Below are 22,686 nucleotides of genomic sequence, written 5' to 3'. Positions count from 1 at the left end.
CTCAGAAACAAAGAGAAAGTGTCAGCAGTCACCTCGAGTCTCTTTCTCTAAAATTTAAAAATCAAGTCAGAAATCTAGGGGTAATCATGGACTCAGACTTAAATTTTAACAGCCACATTAAATCGATAACATCGTCAGCATTTTATCATCTAAAAAACATTGCCAGAATCAAAGGGATCTTGTCTAAACCAGACTTGGAGAGACTCATCCATGCATTTATCTCTAGCAGGTTAGATTACTGTAACGGCCTGTTCACGGGGCTCTCAAAATGCGCAGTAAGGCAGCTACAGTACATTCAGAACGCTGCTGCTCGGGTCCTGACTAGAACCAGGAAGTACAACCACATCACTCCTGTTCTCAGATCTCTGCACTGGCTTCCTGTCTCTCAGAGAATAGACTTCAAAACAGCACTGCTTGTGTATAAGTCTCTTCATGGCTCAGCACCACTTTACATCTCTGACATCCTGTCTAAACAGCTGTAGACTTAAATAAGGGGTTTGGAACCTCCAGCTGTAGTCTACTCGATCCTAGACGTAAGAGTCCGGGACTCAGGATCGTCTCCGCAGATAGTCTGTGTTGAGGTACTTTTAGTCCATCAGGGATGGGACAAACTGAAAGTAGGGGACCCACAAATATGGGTCAGCGTGGTCCGATAGTCGATATCATTAGGGGCAAATATGGTGACAAAGTGGTGGCATGCCTTTTTATTTTTTATTCTTGCTTATGTATTTTAACCTGTCTTTTATTTCTGTAAAGCACTTTGAATTACTCTGTGTATGAATTGTGCTATATAAATAAACTTGCCTTGCCTTGCCTTGCCTTGAGGCTGAGCATAAAGTTTCAAGGCCCACTTCACCCCAAAAAATGACAATGAAACTTATTTCAAACTTAAAATTTTCAAATTTATTCAAAATAACTTCTAAATAAATAATACAGAGTTCAAAATAAATAAAATGAAAGTGCAATTGTGTAATTACTTCGAAGTCGAGTGGTTTATTGACGAGATTGGGGTGCATTGTTTCTAAGTGTCTTTTTAATTTGTTGGGTCTTATGCTGTCTGCTGCCAGCGGTTTAAGACACACAACACACATGGGTCTCTCCTCTGCACCCAGCAGCCCCACTGTGAATCCAAGACCCAGGTAGACTTCATCGTATTTTCTTTTTGGCTGGCTTTTTGCTTGATTTACCTTACTGTCTGTTGTGTTTTTGTCTGCTGGCGTGGAGTCGCCTGCTCTTTTAGGGGTCCGTGTAACAAATTTATCCATTGTTATGCCCACTAATCATTGCGTCGCTGCATGAAGGTTTGCTTATTGTTCCGCTACAATTAAGTGCATGTTAAATGTTAAACATTCTATTCCCACACCATGGTTCCTCTTGTTTCCCTCTGTGTTTTTTAATGATACGTTTCTTTGTATGTGGTTGTTTTATTTTGCATGTATGGTGTTTGTCAGTAAAGAAAATTATGAATTAGGATATACACAAAATTAGACTAATTTACTCCCGTTCGCTGCGCACCACCTGTCACGGCGTCATGCCCCCCTAATGGGGCGCGCCCCACAGTTTGAGAATCGCTGACCTTCTAGGAGCGGAGTAACTGGGGAAGACTGACTGACTGTGTTCTATTCTGTTTTGCTCCTTTCTTGCAGGAAATACATTCTGAAAAAGACAGTCTGTCTGCACTTTTTATTGCTCATCCAATTTGCCACAACTTCAGACCCACTTAATATGCTGAGATAAGACTATTTCACCCAAAAGACCAAACAGCAAAACAAAAGGTGAGCAATGTAGTGTAAACAGTCCACTGTAGGGAAGAATGCTCACAAGTCTATGTTGGAGAAAGTCCATGAAGATTCTCAGTCGTCCATGTGAAGTTATCTAGAGTTTGAGTCATGGCAACTGGACTTCTAGTTTTTTCTACTTATCCAAGTAGCTTCATCAGTCTAAGAGAAAGCTGGTATGGACTCTCAAATTTATCCTTCAGGTTGGTTTCACTCCACCCCTAGCCCCATAGGCTCCTTAAATGAACTATGTAAATGGGGTGACAGTCATTAGACCCACACTCCTGAATTAGTTTCACTTCACACCTGCCTTGAATAGGTTCCTTAGGTAAACAATAGAAGTGAGCTCTGGTGAGTGTGTCCTCCCTGCAGAACATTTGATGTGTTCCTTAATTTTCTGGGAACAAATTAAAGGGCAGCCTAGTATATATACCCAATTTGCATACAGTTTGGATTAAAGAGAAAATGATAGTTTCATTGGGATTATGTGATGAGCTGTCCAGATAGGGCTTTTGGATCGGAACTGATGGAACTGAGTGCTGGAAGATTGGCAGGTTGTGAGGGATCAATTGCAGAATTGATTGGACAATGTTGGAATCAGATGGACTGGAGTAGGTACAACTACAGATAGTGACTTGGGCAAATCAGGCAGAATGGAAGCTAGAGGCTAGTTGATAATAGACTAGAGAGGGTAGTAGCTACCATGTGAGATGAGCTTGAGCTGTTAACTAGTGTGCAGGCTGGTTAGCAGAGTGAAGGCTAGTGGCTAATTCGCTCAGAAGGCTGTAGCTGCTGAACAAGGCAATACTGGAGTCATGGCTTGTAGCCTGGAGAATAGCAACTGCTGTAGAGGACCCAGCTAGCAGTGCTAGCAAGTGGTTGGGGGTAGATAGGTAGGTGACTGGATGAACAGAGACAAGGAGGCAAAACACACAGGAACAGGTGGCAAAGGTCTACAGTTGAGCAGGTATGTGAACAAAACAGGCACACTTAAACTGAAGACCGGTAAGTTGGGTCAAGGTCAGAAACATGAACAGAGTAAGACATGTACTAGATACTTCTTCTGAGGCTGAAAGAAGTGCACTACAGAGTAGTCAAAACAAACTGGCAAACACTGCAGAGTAGGGCTAGAGGTTGTGTGTGTTGGAACTGATGAATCATGGTTGATTGGTGGATTGAATCTGCTTGAGACAAAAGTAGGTCACTGGTTGCCACACACCTTGCACATACACCACACACTGAAACAAACAAGAAGCATGAGGCAGGGGGAAATACAAAGAAGACAGACAGACACCTGACACTACAATGATAATTCGAGCAACTGTTAAAGTAAAGTCAGATAATGAAAGAAGCAATCCTGCAGTTGCAGCAGAACTTTTTAAGTGTTTCAAAAGCCTCGTCAGGGAATAAGGCATCATCAGTGCTGTAATGCTTTTTAAACTGATTGCTAGATATGAATGGCACCACCTCCTTATGTAGCTCCTAAGGCATGGCCAATTCAAGAATTTTATCGCAATATTCAGGTGAGCTTTTCTGGAATGTACGCTGCATGAAATATAAGTGGAAGAAACTGCTGGAGTTATGAATTCCATCCATTAATTTGGCTGCAATAATTCAATTTTAAAATGGATTTAACAATTAATTAGCTATGACAGGTGCTTGGCTAAATTCCATACACAGATGAATGCACTCAAACACAAGAATATGCTAAAAATCCTGTTATCTAACACATTTTCTTCCTAGGCAAAGAGGAGTTGATTTTAGCAGTGTGTTGGCTGTTAAGATGCATCATAAAGAGCTACATTTAGGCATAGGTGAGCTAGGTAGTGTCCTAGGGTAGCCCCAGGTAGAAGGGCACCAAAGAAGACAAAGGAACAATATGAGATTAATTTCAGAGTCTGAACAGTTTGTGGGATGGAAGATGTGGTTAGATGGCTTGCATCAGATGCATGTGTAGGCTATATGTATGTGTATGTGCCTGTACATCATTTGGTATAAGCAATCCTGTAGGTGTAGCAGCTGAGTTGGTGTGTGATTGCTGCAGCTGGAACTAATCAGGCAATCAGACAGCCTATTTAGTTGCAGGAGATATGAGCTGAAGGGGTTGGTGGTTCAGTCATTGGCGTCTCTAATCTACATGTTGACATGTCCTTGGGCGAGACACTGAATCCCAAGTTGTTCCCGGTATTGTTCCATTAGTGTACAAGTGTGTAATTGTGTGTGTGAATGGGCAAATAGTGTAAAACGTGCTTTGTGTGCTCTTGAGTGTAGAAAAGCACTACAGAAGTATAAGACCAGGCCATATATTGAGCCACCATCAACAAAAACAAGGAGCTGGAGGAGGAGAGTGAGATTCGCTGCCAGAGAAGAAGACACTAAATTGGGTAAGAAAAGTCAAATAAAGACATTTTGAACTGGGAAATAGCATGTCAGAGTGAATGTCAGCATGTCAGAAAGTCCCGCAAGCTACAGATACCCAGTGTGCTTAAATTTCTTTCACTGATGTCCAACCCACCCTTTACTTTTATTTTAAAAAACCCCACAGATCAGACTGCACTAAACAGATTATACTGAGAGGAGACTGTAGACACACTATAGATGGGGACATGTCATATGACATGCTGGTTGCAATTTTTGTGACCTTGTGGTTAATTTCCTCTTCACACCACTGTGTAAGAATCACGTCAATGTAACATGCAGCAGAAATATAACACTGAGCAGTGAAGCATAAGCTTAGCATATGTTTATATTTACCACCCACTTTGCACTAACAACTCATCCCATCATTGTTTTGACAGAAACCATGAACAAGAAATGATAATGAAAATAGTGCCACAATGAAACAATCATGTGGAGAGTTAGAGTACGTCAGTCAAGCTGATGCAGCACAAAGTGTCAGACCTTTTGAGGGGGCATTGAAACAATGAATAATGTGTGGTTGTACAAAGGTACAGTTCTGTACAAACATGTCTCTAGTTATTCTAGTCTAAACTACATGTAGCATTCAATCCAGTAAACTAGTACAGAACTGCAAATAACTACAGTGCAAATAACTACTTTCATTTGAGGTGGGCATTTGAGCTGTGATTTGCATAAAGTGATGTAGCAGTAGAGTGATGCTGTGTTTAAACAATTCATTTGAGCTGTGTTTGGGACATGTAAAATAGGTTTATATATTATATTATTATATTTACCCTTTAGGGTCTGACGGTGTTTTGGGGCCCTGGACAAGTTTTGACATACCCTGACATTTGTGGTTTTTTTCAGTTGCTTGTAAACATAATGGCTAAAGTTTGATAACACTGTAATCAGCAAAAACTGAGCTACAATAATATGTGAGCAGCAAGTTTATACATGATTGTGTTTTTGAGAAAACAGTGTTTAAGCATGGTTAGTCACTCAAATAAGGCCATAAAACACAAACAGAACACTGGTTCACAAGACTTTGGAGAAATGCACCTTGTAGTCTAAAGTATTTGCTTCAAAATTATGTGAAAGTCATCTTGTTCACCCATTCAAAGAAAACAATACACCGATTTAAATTTTCTTTTTTGTTTAGAAAACACATATGCAGGAAGGTGTGTCTGATTGCAAGTTGCAGCAGGGTTTGAATCTTTCCTGTTTTGGTGGTCAAGCATCAATAAAAATGTTGATTGGATAAACTAATTATATTACAATCAGCATTGATTCCTTAACTACACTAGAGAGTAGTTATGCTAAGCATAAACGGGAGGGATGTGTTAGAGAAATTCAATTCAAATTCAATTCAATTTATTTGTATAGCACCAAATCACAATACAATCATCTCAAGGCACTTTACAAAAAAAAAAAAAAACAAAACAAACAAATCCCTTATGAACAAGCACTTGGCGACAGTGGAAAGGAAAAACTCCCTTTAACGGAAGAAAAAACCTCCAGCAGAACAAGGCTCAGTTTGGGCGGCCATCTGCCTCGACCGGTTGGGGTGAGTGGATAGAGGAGAGAGAAAAGAACAGCAACAATACACAACAAACAGACACTGCAGGTTGGTGGGACCAGTAACTGCACATCAGCAATATACAGCTCCAGGACCAGGGACACCTGCAGAAGGTACAGAGAGAGAGAGAGAGCGAGAGAGCACAAACTTAAAAGAGACAAGAAAAAGCTTTCCATAACATCAAACATAGCATCAAACCAGTCCCAAGTACTGGTATCATAGTAGCTGGAATGTGTTTTCAACTCCTGTCACAGTGACCTCAGTCCCTCTAGTGCCCTGGTCACGGATACATCTGGAGCAGTGTTGTTTGGGATGAAGGTTCAACATAAGTCTCCAAAATCTTGTATCTCTGGCAGACGAGGCATGAAGAATCAGATGTGGTCCTCACAGTGTAGTTTATATATTCCATCTACAGGTTGTTTTCCATCACCCACGACTGACTATTTGCAGGAATATGGGTCAAGCAAATGTGCAGGTCCACTTATTCTCCTTGTCAGTCTGGTATTGGTGGGGAACTACTAAGTGATCTGCTGGTCTTGCCATAACTCATAACTCATCCAAAGGTTATGAGTTATGAGTCTTCCCTGTGATTCACAGGGAAGAGAATAACTGTGCAGAACCTGGTCTTTAGACTCTTTTATGCTGAGTGGATGCACTTGTGTATGATTCTCCATCGTTGGGCACCAATTGTCACCTTTGTCACCTTCCTGTATTCACCTTTCTTGATGTTTATTGGAGCTCAAAGTGCGGGCCCTGCCCAATCAGCACTTGAAGCACCGAGGTGAACAATTCAGGTTGCAAATTTGACTGTTTGTGCCTTGTCCAGTCTTATTGCAGAGACTGGAGCATGTGTTTGGAATCAGAGGAACAGCGTTGAAGTGGTTCCGATCTTATTTATCAATTTGTTCATGTTCATGATGAACGTTCCACATGCACAAGTTAGTTATGGAGTTCAACAAGGTTATGTGCTAGGACCGATTCTCTTCACCTTATACATGCTTCCCTTAGGCAATGTATTAGGAAGCACTCTATTAATTACCATTGTTATGCAGATGATACTAACTGTATCTATCTATGAAACCTGATAACACAAACAGTTAACCAGACTTCAAGCGTGTCTAACTGATATAAAGGCCTGGATGACTAGTAATTTTTTACTTTTAAATTCAGAGAAAACAGAAGTTATTGTATTTGGGCCTAAAAACCTCAGAAATAGCTTTTCCAACAATCTAGCTACTCTAGATGGCATAGCCCTGGCCTCCAGCACTACTGTGAAAAACCTTGGACTTATTTTTGACCAGGACATGTCCTTTGACTCACACATAAAACAAATCTCTAGAACTGCCTTCTTTCACTTGCGCAATATTGCCAAAATTACGAACATCCTGTCTCAAAATGATGCAGAAAAACTAGTCCATGCATTTGTTACCTCAAGGCTAGATTACTGTAACTCATTATTATCTGGATGTTCCAGTATCTCCATAAAAAGCCTCCAGTTAATCCAGAATGCTGCAGCCAGTGTTCTGACATGAACTAGCAAGAGAGATCATACTTCTCCTATGCTAATTTCTACACTTTTCTACACTGAAGTCCACTCAAAGCACTTTTACACTATTTGCCCATTCACCCATCCACTTACACAATCATACACTAGTGGAACAGCCACCAGGGCAACTTGGGGTTCAGTGTCTTGCCCAAGGACACTCTAACATGGTGTAGGGAAACCAGGGATTGAAGCACCAACCCTTAGGTTCATGGCCAATGGATTGTCCCACTGGTTTGCATTGCAACCACAGTGACAGGTGGGAATGACTCCAAGCCTCCTGCAACCCTTGACCGGATAAGTGGTTCAGATAATGGATGGATAGATAAAACATAAAAGGAACTTGTATTCATTTAGGAATACTGTCTGACTGAAACATAATAAAATGCTACTAATCATTAAATATTATAGTAAAATTACTCTCTTCAGGGTACCATTAGAACATCTTGTCTAGGGCACCTAAATGGCCCTGGCATCTCAGACCTGTCTGCTACATTAGGAGAATGAGGAACTGTGGAGTGCTTGTGAGAAGTAAGAGGAAATAAACAACGCTTAGTTGTGGCTAGAGATATCTATTAACAGGACGCATGCACACACGCACAGACACACACATGCAAAATATACAGCATGCACAAATGCATACCTAACAGAAAAGACAGTGTTACATTTTTTGTTCTATACGCATCCATACAACAGATACAAAAATAAACCACACACATAACATGTCTTGTTGCATCAGGAAGTACTATTGTCAACTTCCAGTTAGGAGAAAATTATTTTTAGAAATGCACTGCCTAAAGAGAATGGCTCTTGGTAAATCTATTTCCAACATCTTGTGACTCTGCATGAAAATATGTCAGAAAAAAATCTGCATATTTTACAATACAAAAACAGTTCCTATTTTTTGTGAACACTAATATTTATAAAATAATGAAGTTCATAGTTCTTCTTTCATTTTTACCACAGAACTGAAAGGAAGTAAAGTGCTAGCTAGCCTTGCCTTCACAGAGACTTATACACTGGTATATTGTGTATACAAACCCAGCCACATCTGTGATAAATGAATATATTTGCTACATGCATGAGAATCATCTAGGATAAACCCTTACTTCTAGCAGTTTAGCAATTCACAGTTTCTGGTATGACTGAACACTTTGATGTATCTAAAAAAATGTACATTTACAACATAAACTACTACTGTTGTACCTGTAGTGTACTGTACCTGTTGGTATTTTTACATCCACTTATACCACTACTACTGCTGAGCCAGTTTTAAGATTTTCATACATTTAACTATTACACTAAACTACTGCTATTAGATAATACACCCAATTCTGCAATTAATACAAACCTGCTTTTATGCTATGAATTACAATAAAAATGCAATAACAGTGGTTCGGTGCAAATTTTTCCTGGTGCATGCAAGACACCCCCCCCCCAAAAAATAAAATAAACATTGTGTATGATAAAAACAGAAATCAGAGCTATGCCAAAGGGAAACAGAGAGAATGGGGGAGGTGTGAATGTGAGATGTCAGAAGAACGAGTGAAGGAGACAAGAACAGGAAGAAAAAAAAACCTGTGTAGGAAATGAGAGGCAGAAGTGCAAGTGCTTGGTGTTAAACAATGTCACACCACAGCAGCACACCAGTGGTGTGCAGGCAAGAATGACAGCAGGTTTGAGTCAATAGACAGCAAATAAATTTGAGAGAGTCAAGGAAGAAATTCAAGTTGATTAGAAGAAGCTAACTGTTAAAAAGCAAGTGAAACATTGGATACTGACTACAGCTGAAATATGGCGTGAGTATTTTTTGTAGTTACAATGATAATGTTGTTCCATTTAAAAAATGCAGAACAGTACTGCTTCTTATCAAATCTACGCTTTACTTTACCTACCAAGCTCTGATTACATTTCTTTGTTGTCTGCAAGCATTTGGAGCCAATAGCAGCTTTAATGGTTATAACATCAGCTAGATGAACTGTATCTTGGACCAAGCATATTATTAAACCCTTTTTTTTTTTTAAGAGTTAGTATATATTACTGATAGTTGAAAAATACAGTCCATATTAGGCAGCATTTTACTAAGCACAGGAAGTGGTCAAAGTATGAAAACCTTTCTGGCAGGAAGTAAAGATTTCCCAGAGACACAGACTTTGCAACTGACTGAAAATAATGTCACAGTGCCTCAGAGCATATTGAAATATGTATCTGTAGCACTGCTGTAAACATATAGTACCTCTATATTTCTTTCCTTACCTTTTCCTAAAAACCTTTACACAAACACAATGAAAGTCTTAAAAGTCTAGTTACATATAAATGATACTCTTTAAAATATGAATGCATTTTTCTCTACTTATTGTAAGGTTGTTGAATTTAACATTTATGTAACGCAAGTGCATTTACAAGTACAATTATTATTATTATTATTAGGGTGTTGTACTGTTGCACTGTGAAAATGTTATATTTAAAACAAATGGCCAGTTCGAAATATGTAACACATTTTTACAGTATATTCAAATGTATACACATTTAAAATAAGCTAAAATATCTCTGTTATATGTATATGCACTGTAGCAGTATTATACATTAAGTAATACATCATTATTTATAAGACAGTGTTTATTTCTTTATCTCTCACGTTTTTCTTTTCTTCTGCCTCTTGGTTTCCTTATCATCTCCCCCTCTGTGAGTAGGGGTGAGTCCAGTATCTGCCAGGTGCGGGCAACAGTCATGCTGTATGATGACACCAGCAAGCGCTGGGTGCCAGTGGGATCAGACAGCCCATCTTTCAGCCGTGTCCAGATCTATCACAACCCTGTGGCCAACACTTTTAGAGTAGTGGGCCGCAAACTGCAAGCTGACCAGCAGGTACAAGACACAACCAAACAGATGATCATCTTCACGTGTTCTGGTTGTATGCTCATATCTTGTACTACAGCTTCAAAGGCTTTGAAGGCTTTATACAGCAAACTTTGTGAATATATAATTTACATGTAACTAACCACAATATGAATGAAAACAGAAAGACAATTTTGTTAGAGATTGAGATCTTCAACTTCAACTTTTCTGAATTCTGAACTCTTTTGATGCATAATCTTGTGCAGTAAAAACTTGAAAAGTCACCTTTCAATTTATTGCAATTCAAATTGCATCAAAAGCATAAACTTATGAACTGTCTTATTTTGTAACTGACTCAATTCTGGCCTCTCTGACTTTGGAATTGTATTACATTGTTCATGACATTGTTCATGATATTGTTCATGTCTCAGATTCTCAGTAATGTTGTTATCTTGTTTTCTGTTCACCCAAGGTTGTGATCAACTGTCCCATTATCAAAGGGATGAAGTATAATCAAGCCACACAAAGCTTCCACCAATGGCGGGATCAAAAACAAGTTTGGGGGCTTAACTTTGGGAGCAAAGAGGATGCTGCTCTTTTTGCCAAGTCCATGAAGCATGCATTAGAGGCTCTCAATGCACCAGGGGCAGCAGGTAAACACAGCAGTGGAAGAGGGCACTTTAAACTCAGGTCATACAGCAGGACTAAAAATTAACTTTTTAATATAGTAGAACTGGCACCATCAAAAATCTGGGAGCACCGTCATAAATTTAGGAGCATCAAACAAAATGTAAGAAAACACAATAACTAAAATATAAAGTACTGTGCAAATGTTTTAGGCAGTTTTTAGGCAGTTTAGGCAATGTTTTGACACACAAATCAGGTGCCTGATTGATAACAGGTTCATTATGCAGGACAACAAGTCCATAAACAACCCACTACAGTTCATGAAGAACTATTTTCAAAGGCAAGAAGAACCAGGAGTCCTGCAGCAGATGGTCTGGCCCCGAAAGAGCCCAGATCTGGGCAGTGTGGAGTCAGTCTGGGATCAAATGAAGAGACAGAAACACTGGAACAGCCTGAATCTACAAAAGAACTGCAGCAGCTTCTTCAAGGTTCTGCAAAGTACCAGGAGAAACTGTGCAGGTCAAACCAAAGAGAACAGCTGCTGGTTTAAGGTCAAAGGGGAAGTGTTGCAAATGCTGATTAGATTTAGGTTTGGGTCCATTCACTGCATTTGGTATGAAGTTAATTTATAAATAAAAACATAATTTATGTAATTTATATTAGAAGCATCCCCTATGTATTGTATTTTTAGTGCCTAAAACATTTGCACAGTACTGTATATTTAACATATTTAACTGCCACTCTGACTTTGGCTTCACATCTGTGGGGCTGGAAATTCACTCCCAACCACATCAGCTTCGACATCCACCACATCACTATGCAGCACAACTGCTGAAGTTGTCTCTGTATTATTTGGCAGACGGCATCACAGGACACACGCAGTGATGCCGGTGGAGGCACACATCAGCGCTACACAGAAGAGCTTTCTCTACCACTCTGCCGGCCAAAGAAATTGGTCGCACAACAACCATTATTTGCACTCGCACACATGCTACCAAAAAGTTCGCACTTAAGTTTGGTTGCAAATTTGAGCCCTGTACAGTGTGAAATATTGCTATTTTAATATTAAATTAGGTCACCAGAGAATTTTATAATACGTTTTTTTTCAGTCAGTGACAGATGTAATGTTTGCATGAGAAGTACTTGTGAGAAAGTAAAAATTATTCTTTTTTTCAACAGTGTAATGCATACTATCAAAATGAATGTCAGGTTATGGTAGTTTAGCTGTAGTTTTGTTAGAGAGTACTTGCCAAAAATAATGAATGAAAAATGCTTTTGCGTAGGCCCAGCTCAGAATGGACTCTCTGCACAGGAGCTGGAACATCAAAGAAGGTACTGTTCCTTAAAAATGATACTAAGACATCAACTATGTTTGACTTTTTTTTATGAAGTTTTCAGAAAATATTGAAAAATGCTTTCTTTACACCGCCACTGTATTCTCACAAGATTGTGGAGTTCACAAACTCTATAAAGAATCCATCATGCAAGACTCAGATGTACCAGTGGTGAGGATCAATCAGCACCCCAGACGACGCAGTGTTAGTTAGGGGCGTGACAACGACCTAGGGTAACGAGAAGTAACTGTTTCAAAAAACAATTTTGTGTATGATAACGGGCATTTTATGTGCCTACACATACTGTGTATTGGGTACTACATTTGAAAAAGAACATAGCTCATGATGGTTTAAAAAGTAATACAAAAGAAAAAGAATTATTTATAGAATTATAATAGAATTAAAGCCCTGCGATGGACTGGTGACCTGTCCAGGGTGTACCCCTGCCTTCCACTCGAGAGAGAGCTGGGATAGGCTCCAGCAGATCCCCGTGACCCTGATTCAGGAAGAAGCGGGTATAGAAAATGGATGGATGGATGGATAATAGAATTAAATACAATACCACATCCGCCACGTTGCTGTCACGTGTCATGCTACACCACAACAGTGCGAATATTTAAAAAGCCCACTCTACTGTGTGAACATCGGTAATGTTTGAATTCCATTGAAATGATCTAATCTCATTAACCTGTTTAACAACGAACATCTTTATCAAAAAGCAGTGTTGAAAAAAAGCTGATGTCCAGCATTGACATTAGCTTGATCTGCTCAGTAATAATAACAAGGGCGGCTCGAAAATGACACCGGTGTAGAGGCAGTTTTCATGTGGCGTGGTGTATTTTGTGCACAATAGAGTACATGATCCCCATACTAAAAGCTGAAGGACTGGGAATGAGTCATTAGATACTCCTTTAACAGCCTACTAAAGTGGAACTGGTAATTTCGATGTGGTATCGTTACTGTACAGCTGAGGTAAGGTACTAGGCTAGTACTGTTAGCATCAACCAGCATGCCAGTAAACCCTTTAGCAACACTCAATGTTATATTCACCAACTGTAAAGCTGTTGAATTAAAATGAAAGCTACCACAGTAAAACAACCAAGGCAAAGATAAGAACTCCACACCAATGAACTGAGACATGGAAAGACTAAAATAAGTTCACGACTGTGTGAAAAAAAAACCTTGGAGGAAGGTTACTCTCATTGGGAGGCACCAGAGAACAGTCCAATGAAGAAAGTTATTCTACGGAAGAACTCAGAAGGGGTCTCTAACAGCACAGGACATGAACTTGAGGACTGAAACAGCTGAGCAGAAAATGTCAAGTCTCAGCATCGAAAACAAACAACTCCAAATGAGAGGGAATGAGCTGGAGGCTTACCAACGCCATTAGAATCTAAAAATAGCTTGAATCCCCGGGGAGAAACGTCAAGAGGACCGTCATCGAGCTTTTCTGCAGCTTCTCCCCAAGCACCGCTGACATCCTACAGGGCTCAGTAGACGTTGTCTACCGACTGGGTCCAACACAGTGGAAGAGAGACAGATCTCTGCAGCGGCGTCACATCATTGTGCAGTTTGTGTCACGCATGGTACGCCATTGCATTTGGGCTGATGCTAAAAATTCTGAAGTCCTCAAGCATAAGGAAGTCAAAATACATGAACATCTAACACAACACAAAAGGGATGCCAGAGCCAAACTGTGGCTGCTATCAGAAGAGGCCAGAAGACATAAGCAACATTTTAAAAAACCCTGTCCTTAATGAAAATGAAGCTCAAAGAAAATTTAGACAAAATGTATTTCAAAAAAACTTAAGGAGCATTTATGAAGCCAAGAGCCAACTTTGGGGAAAAAAAATTCGAATTTTTTTAGCTTGGAAAACAGACGTGACAACTAGAAAAGGATTCAAAGATTTCCCACAGATAATAATATTAGTTCAGATTTCAAAATAATTATTATATCCATAACTTCTTCAAAAATGTATACTCCTTTTAAAGCAAACACTATGTCATTTTTCGACCTTAAAATAATGTCTCGCGTCGGCTGCAACAGCACTATGCAACTTACATGTTTGGGTTGGATGAATTCTGATCTGAATAGTTAAGCTAACTCCCTAGTGATTGTCAAAAGAAGTAAAAAATCCTTGAAGACATCCAAAATCTTGGAAAGCATTGTAAGAATTGTAAATGGAGATGTTACTCAGTCTTAGTTTCTATTTTTAGTGCCATAATTAGTTGTTTACTTTATTTACTTTTCTGTTATTTCGCCTGTGCTACTTTTTCATTTTTGTTATGTATAATAAATTTATATCCCTTAGTGTCTTCATGTGCCGGTCCCAAGTCCGGGTAAATGCAGAGGGTTGTGTCAGAAAGGGCATCCGAAGTAAAAATTTAAGCCAAATCAAACATGCGAATCACAAATATGACTTCCATACCGGATCGGTCGCGGCCCAGGTTAACAACGACCGCCACTGGGGCTGCTGACCTACAGGAGGAGAGGAGGAAGGCGTGTTCGTTGGCAAAGAGGAAGTGCAGGAGTGTAGGACTTAGAGTGGGGACTTTGAATGTAGGGACTTTGTCAGGTAAAACTAGAGAGTTGGCTGATATGATGGAGAGAAGAAATGTGGATATCTTGTGTGTTCAGGAGACCAGGTGGAAAGGCAGCAAGGCCTATAGATTAGGAGCAGGGTTCAAGCTGTTTTATCATGGTGTGGATGGAAAGAGGAATGGAGTAGGAGTTATCCTGAAGGAGGATTTTGCTAGGAATGTTCTGGAGGTGAAGAGAGTGTCAGATAGGGTGATGAGTCTGAAGCTGGAAGTTGAAGGTGTGATGTTGAATGTTGTCAGTGGTTATACCCCACAGGTAGGATGTGACTTAGAAGAGAAGGAGAAATTCTGGAGGGAGATGGATGAGGTGATTCTGGTTATCCCTAGTGGTGAGAGAGTGGTGATTGGGGCAGACTTCAACGAACATGTTGGTGAGGGAACCAGAGGTGACGAGGAAGTGATGGGTAAGTCTGGTATGCAGGACAGGTATGCAGAAGGACAGATGGTGGTAAACTTCTCAAAAAGGATGAAAATGGATGTAGTGAACACATTTTTCCAGAAAAGGGAGGAGCATAGGGTGACATATAAGAGTGGAGGCAGGAGCACACAAGTTGATTACATCTTGTGCAGACGTTACAACCTGAAATAGATCACTGCAAAGTAGTGGTTGGGGAGAGTGTAGCCAGACAGCATAGGATGGTGGTGTGTAGGATGACTCTGGTGGTGAGGAAGACAAAGAGGACAAGAGCAGAGCAGAGGACCAAGTGGTGGAAGTTGAAAAAGGAAGAGTGTTGTGTGGCTTTCAAGGAGGAGCTGAAACAGGCTCTGGGAGGTCAGGAGGTTCTTCCAGATGACTGGACAGCTACAGCTAATGTGATCAGGGAAACAGGTAGGAGGGTACTTGGTGTGTCATCTAGAAAGAGGAAAGCAAATAAGGAGACTTGATGGTACAATGAGGAAGTTCAGGAGTGTGCTAAGAAGAAGTGGGACACTGAGAGGACAGAAGAGAACAGACAGGAGTACAGGGAGATGCAGCGTAAGGTGAAGGTAGAGGTGGAAAAGGCCAAACAAAGGGCGTATGAGGATTTGTATGATAGGTTGGACACTAAGGAGGGAGAGGTGGATTTTTACAGGTTGGCGAGGCAGAGAGACAGAGATGGGAAGGATGTGCAGCAGGTTAGGGTGATCAAGGACAGGGATGGAAATGTGTTGACAGGTGCCACAAGTGTGATGGAAAGATGGAAGGAATACTTTGAAGAGTTGATGAACGAGGAAAATGTCAGAGAGTACAGAGTAGAAGAGGTGACTGATGTGGATCAGGAAGTAGCAAAGGTCAGTAAGGATGAAGTGAGGAAGGCGTTGAAGAGGATGAAGAGTGGAAATGCAGTTGAAGGTATGGAAGTGTTTAGGACAGTCACACAATGAAGTTATGGGAAAGAGTAGTGGAGGCTAGGCTGAGGTCAGAAGTGAGCATTTGTAAGCAGCATTATGGTTTCATGCCAAGAAAGACTAAGACAGATGCAATATTTGTTTTGAGAATGCTGATGGAGAAGTACAGAGAGGGTCTTTGTAGATTTGGAAAAAGCGTATGACAGGGTGCCGAGAGAGGAGCTGTGGTTTTGTATGAGGAAGTCTGGAGTGGCAGAGAAGTATGTTCGAGTGGTGTAGGACATGTATGAGAGCTGTAAGATAGTGGTGAGGTGTGCTGTAGGTGTGACAGAGGAGTTCAAGGTGGAGGTGGGACTGCACCGAGGATCAGCTTTAAGTCCCTTCTTGTTTGCTGTGGTGATTCTCCATGGACCATGATGTTTGCAGATGACATTGTCGTCTGTAGTGAGAGTAGGGGGGTGGAGGTGTATGCGTCCTTGACATTAACATGCAACAGGTTCAGCATCCCATTTTCCCTAGTGTGGCACTTCACACATTGGGTGAAAATAGGGAGAGTGGAGGAGAGCGAGGCATGATTGACGTCCATGCTGATGAGCAGGAAGCACTGCAGGTGTTTAGTCTGTATCCAGGACACTGCGCTGAGGGCGAGGGAGGAATGTACACATTAAACACAGTAACATGCGAAAACTCCCTCGGGAGGTAATACGGCCGAATGCCGACAGCAAGTAGCTCAATGTCCCTGGTGCACAGTTGTTCCTTCACCCAGACGTGCGATGGATTGCACCTTCTCTTGTTGATAAACACTGCAAGTCCCCTCTCTTTCCTCTTACCACTCTCTGCCATTCTTCTGTCTGCCCGCATAAGTTTAAAGTCCTCCAGGGAGACCATAGAGTCCGGAATAAGAGAAGCACATGAGGCTGCACTCCCTATACTTCCACTGCAGCCGGGTCAGTGCCTCATGCTCGTCCATCTTATTGAAGAGGGAACAGGCATTTCCCATAATAACTGACGGAAGACTTGGTAATGTCAGATGGCATGATCAGTGCATGATCACTGTTAGATTCCCACAATGCTTTGCACGATGACATAAGCTGCAGTGGGAGGGACATCCCAGAAGCTCGGCAGTTGAGTTTCTTATGGAATATGAAATGTCCTGGTGAGAAGAAGAACAAATTTCTCGCTTCTCGTGAGGTATGCATCAGGCTTAAAGAAGTTAAGGAAGTAGACCTGCAAGCTACTGAGTTTGAATTCATGGATGGAACCCTGAAAGTGCATTTTTGGTATCATATCCCTAGAGAAATATTTAAGAAGTTGGGTGGTTTTTACTTAAATGTGATTTTCCTATTCAGAAACTTCAAGGTAAACTGTCTTTTTTTCATCACCAGATGCTTTTATACTGGAAACTGTTATAATAATAATTTCACCCCACACAACACACCAATTTAGAATAGTAGATATATTACTGTTTAAAACAGGTCACTCTACAATGAAGAGTGGATGGATAAAGGTATTTGGTCAATAAATAATTTGGTTAATAGGAATGGGTCTTTATCATACAGTGATTTCACATATATGGTTTAAGTGGGAACCAAAAAATGTTTAATTCTGTTGTTAATCATATTCCTAGTTCTACTGTCTGTTTAATTAAAGGAATTCTAGCCTTCTCCTTCATCTCCAGTTACTTTGGGTGGAGGGAAGTAACTTTATAAACACCAAACTCCCAAATAAAACAATCAGAATACTGTTTAATAACACTTCATATCCCATAATCTCCTTCAAGAATTCTCTCTCAATTTTTTTTTAAACCCAGTATTCACACATTAAGAACCAAATATTTGAATTTCCCTATAGCTCCCAAAGCTAAAGAAATTTTAAAATCTTGAACGGGTTGTACCCTTTGTACCCAGTTTTCTGCAACAGTGTTTTGGTTTTGAGGATGATGGATGTGTGTTTCGTGGCGGGTCTGAGACCTCTGCAGGTCTGCAGATACTCTGAAGCTTTGTGGCTCGATATTTCCCATTGGCTTCATCCAAAGATACCTCAATTTAAGGACTTTTCTCAGATGGACATAATTTATGGTTATTATGGACTGTGATAAAATTGATTATCTCATTAATGTCATCCTCTTGTTCATCAAATTCTATATACTATACATAAATAAAAAATTAAAACCTACATTTTATGTTTTCATTTATTTATTTAGTTTCTTTTTCTTTTGTATTACTTATGTTTGTGCTTGATCCAACTTGATTTCTTTGTCTGGGCTGATTCAAACCATGGTGTTTGTAAATTCTGTTCAATAAAGCAAAAAAAATAAAATAAGTCCACCCCTACAGACTGTCAATGGTAACAAACCTCCAGGTTCTGTGTAACAAACTATCTGGCATGTCAGCTTAGAAAAACTGCAAATATACTACAATAATAGTTGAACTGTGGAAACATTCAGGAGAAAGCTGTTAATAGCTGATAGATATTCACCCACCCCTGGTTAAGGAATAAGAGGGTGTAGAAAATGGATGGATGGATATTCACCCACAGCAGCAGATCTAAATTTTGAATTATCTGTTTATTTCTGTCCAGACTAGAGGTTCAGAAGCAGGAGGAGCGTTTGGAGCAAGAGAGGCAGGCCTTAAACGCCTCTTCTCCTCCTGCCCCACCCACTCCTCCTGCTGCACCAGCACCCCCACCACCTCCAGGTCCACCGCCTTCCCCTGGACTTTGCCCACCTGCGCCTCCACCACCTCCTTCTGGTGGTATGGTCCCACCTGCACCACCCCCGCTCCCTGCTGGGGGAAATGCAGGTGGAAATGCAGGTGGAGGAGGAAACAACCTAGCAGCAGCACTGGCCGGAGCCAAACTACGCAAATCATCAAAGGTAATAGGTATATGTATTGTCTACTCTGTATTCATTAACAACATGCATCAGTACACACTTTATGTTCATGTGATACACATACCACTGTATGAGACTTGGGATCAGACAGTGATAGTATTTTTGTGTGTCAAGGATGAGGGAGGGGCAGCAGCCCCAGCACCCAAACCAACATGTTCATCTGGTGGAGGCGGAGGAGGTGATCTAATGGGAGAAATGAGTGCCATCCTTGCCAGGAGGTAAGTTATTATTTTAGAGACATGGAATAAGATAGAAGCTTTCATGTTTTTTGCTTTGGTCATCTCAAATAGTTTGCAAAGCAGAATTAAATTAAAGGCCTTGGTATCCCAGACTGAATTCAAGGCTCCTGTAAACTTTGTGATAAATCATTCTGTTACTAATTGTGCTGTGTTAACAGTTGGTTTCTTCTTAGTCGATTTGATCTTATCATTGTGTCAGATGTTGGAATGTATTGTTTGAAACTTGTAATGCTGCTGTCCTCACCATGTCTCCCTCAAAAAATGTTGCTAAATTTAAATTTAATTTAATTTTTTACAACTCCAAGTTAAATCAAGTTTAGAAAGAAAGAAAGAAAATATTTTTGTGATGATACTGTACTATTACTATAGTGTACTATACCGTCTATTTACTATACTATACAGGCGGAAAGTGGCTGACAGTCCTGCAGCAAAAAAGGAAGAACCTCAAAATGTAAGTCTCCTGTCAGCGATTGCCCCTATTGGATTTTCTTTTATTATTACCTAGTATTTGTAAATTACACAGCAGGGTAAGATATAAGTAGATGTTAATGGTAGTATGTCTGTAACCAATACAGGAGGATTCTGAGTCTTTAGTATCAAAATCCACAGGAGGTGAGTAATGTCACTTTCACCCTATCTACAGGATTGTAACAAAGCCAAATAGGCTTTCACAGTACTAGTGTCTTGTCAGTGTCACAAAAGATAATATTTTGAAGAACAAATTTAATGTATTGGCTTAATTTTAGGATATGTGCCTAATATATAGTTTTACACCACAACATGGAATACAGAAAAAATACACTTAAAAGGGAGAGAAACTACAAACAGTATTTACATTTATCATATGGCTGTATACCATAATAATACATATAAACATATTTCACCAGAAAGAAACCAGGAAAAATCTGCCACCATGCCAAGGTAAGAAACCTGAGGCGGAGACCTCAGGCTTTACTATTCACACAGCTGTTACGTTCAGTAAAGATCTATCATCTTTAGTACTACAGTAAATAACAATTTCCTTCAAGCAATCCATGAAAATTCAAAAACCAAATCCATAGCCTTAAAACATCTACATGTTTTTTTACAACAGGCCCAAATCTTTAACCAACAATCAAAGGGACGTCACCCCGAGCTCCTCCATTTCTCCTTCCTCTAACTCTGTCACTACCTCAGTGTCCAGGTATCAGTCCCCTGCCACCTAGGTTCTGTTCTGAAATGCTGCTTTTCACTTTGCTATTCTTTCTGTGATTTGTATAAACCATGAGCTCTGCATTGGTGTCACAGCAGTGTTTTGTCTGTGGTATGCTGCTTGCAAATGATTCACTACAACAAATTAGGCACTTAACATTGGTGAGTTCACTCTGATGTTGTAATTACAGCAAGAGACTGAAAGTTGTTTCCATGCTGCGTAGGTGACCCACAATCTTCTAGTTCACTAAACTATATTGCCCAGATAGGTCTCAGCAACTGTATTTATTAGCATGTTCTTTCCCCCATAATATGATCATTTGTCTTTACAGTTAATGTATTACTATAATGGTTTGGCTGTCATCAGTCATTGCTCCTTGTACTAATAACTCCAGTCAATATAAGCAGAAGTGGACATTTTAGAGGCAGTTAAATTATACTAGTCAGAAACTCTGCTCATATAGCTTTGTAAAGACTTGGAACTTAGTACTTGTGAAGCATAAGCAGGAATATGGCAGTCGATCTGTTCTAAACATTGATCATATTTATTTTTTTTAACTGTTGGCTACTTTTCCATTGCACTCTTTCTCACTCTTTCTAAATACTTAATAAAAAGTTTTTTGTCATCTGAAACAAAGTAAGCTGCTTCTTCTGTTACCTTTTCTCTTGGAAAAGACCTCCTCTTTAACCTCACAGAGTGTTTTGGTTAACATCTTTCTGTCTTAGGATGAAGCTGGTGAAAAAGAACTCAGATAATTCAACAAGTGATAATGATATGGACCGAATCAAACAGGTCGGTTTTTCAATCTCTTTTCAAACTTTACATCATCAACTGCGTAGGTGACTCCTACATCAACTGATCTAACAGTAAAGTTGTATTTTATGACTTTTTCATGGCAGAATATCAATTTTAATTAATAAAAAACATATAATTACAAGTGTGGGATGTTAAATTATGTGGCTTTTATGTAGCTAATAAAACAATGGTACATTAGAAGCTTTTACATGTGACTTCTAATCCATTGTACTTGCAAGCACCATAGAGTAATGTCATCAGACTGCATTAAACTTCATAAAGTCATAACTTTGTGCACAGAGTGTCCCATTGTGCTTACTTATCACATTAGGCTGTTTAAGGCTGTTAACTGAAATACTGAATTACTTTAATTATGATGGAAGGATGAATTTTACAAGTAAATTTCTTTAGGACCAAGGCCTTATGGTATTGCATGTGTATTTAAAGGAAATTCTTGAAGAAATGAAAAAAGAACTTCATAAAGTGAAGGAAGAGATTATCACAGGTGAGTCCTAATTTGTGTGCTGTCTGTTTTCATTAAGTTAAATTGTGACACCAGGCGATGCATCTTTAATATTTAAAATATGCAAATTCTGTTATCCCTGTTATCCTATCTATTTTTTTTATTCCAGCATTGATCGAGGTACTGCAAAGTGCAGAGCTTAAAGGTGATTCTTGAAAGACTGAAGAATGAATGGAGGTTAAGAATGTTTTATTATCCAGTGCTCAGGCATCTTCCATAATTTTTGCCATGGAATGATATATTGTTTTTACAAAGTCAGAATATGAAATCTCAATTAAGACTATAAAAATCTGATAATCTGTGCAACAAAACACCTGTACATGCTTCTCTGCTTCCATATTGTAATAACTTCTATGTTATACTTTTGGTTGTGTTTTTGGTTGTTAAGTAGAATACAGTGAAATATTTTTTTTTGCATTACAGATTGTAGAACTGAGTCAAAAGTATTTTTAATAGTTTTCACGCTGATATGATGTAAGAAAATTGTCCAAATAAAGCAATGCCTTTTGAAAAAACATCTCTTTCTTAAATGGCTTGGCTAAAATATATTAAGTTTTAAATGGTGCAAAAAAGAAAAAAATTGACATATTTTAAAAAACAACCTAATTGATCCCCAGGGGAGAAATTAAACTAAGAGTTGCTTATAAACAGAGTGAAGCGCAGATAAAAAATAAGGAGAAAAGATACTATACGAAAACTATACTATATGAAAATAACATAAAACCATATAAAAAAGGCACACAGTCTGTTATACTGCAGCATCCCTATTTAAATCATGTGTTTTTATATGGTTATGGAACATTGTTGGGAAAATTCTTAAATAGACTTCAGAGATTAGCTCAATTTTACTTGCACAAGGAGTAACTGTCACTAAGCACACTGAATGCAGAGGGAGAGATCACTGCCTAGGCACAGCCAGGGTGAACATTTATAGCTTAGTACGACCAAAGTTACGTATGAAGAAAGAGGAAACACTTCCTGAGGTGAGGACAGCTTCAGTCATCTGTCAAATTAAGAT

The 22,686-nt window shown here is 39.5% G+C and overlaps 1 protein-coding gene across 2 annotated transcripts; it reads left to right on the top strand.

Moving 5' to 3' along the window:
* The first annotated feature begins 8,871 nt into the window (after window positions 1-8,871).
* On the top strand, window positions 8,872-22,176 carry LOC113143492 (vasodilator-stimulated phosphoprotein-like). 2 transcript variants are annotated; one of them, XM_026329142.2, is made up of 13 exons: window positions 8,873-9,096; window positions 9,991-10,165; window positions 10,608-10,788; window positions 12,046-12,094; window positions 18,607-18,901; window positions 19,034-19,137; window positions 19,561-19,609; window positions 19,734-19,770; window positions 20,046-20,079; window positions 20,252-20,341; window positions 21,076-21,142; window positions 21,593-21,650; window positions 21,778-22,176. In XM_026329142.2, exons 1-13 carry the CDS (start codon window positions 9,092-9,094, stop codon window positions 21,822-21,824), a joined length of 1,191 nt encoding a protein of 396 aa, XP_026184927.1. In that variant the 5' UTR covers window positions 8,873-9,091; the 3' UTR covers window positions 21,825-22,176. The 2 variants fall into 2 exon arrangements, with proteins under 2 accessions (XP_026184928.1, XP_026184927.1); XM_026329143.1 differs by lacking the exon at window positions 20,252-20,341 and having other exon boundaries at window positions 8,872-9,096.
* Window positions 22,177-22,686: the final 510 nt, after the last annotated feature.

This window comes from Mastacembelus armatus, chromosome 14, assembly GCF_900324485.2.
Source record: "Mastacembelus armatus chromosome 14, fMasArm1.2, whole genome shotgun sequence".
Taxonomy (NCBI): Eukaryota; Metazoa; Chordata; class Actinopteri; order Synbranchiformes; family Mastacembelidae; genus Mastacembelus; species Mastacembelus armatus.
This window is presented reverse-complemented; position numbering and strand designations above follow the sequence as displayed.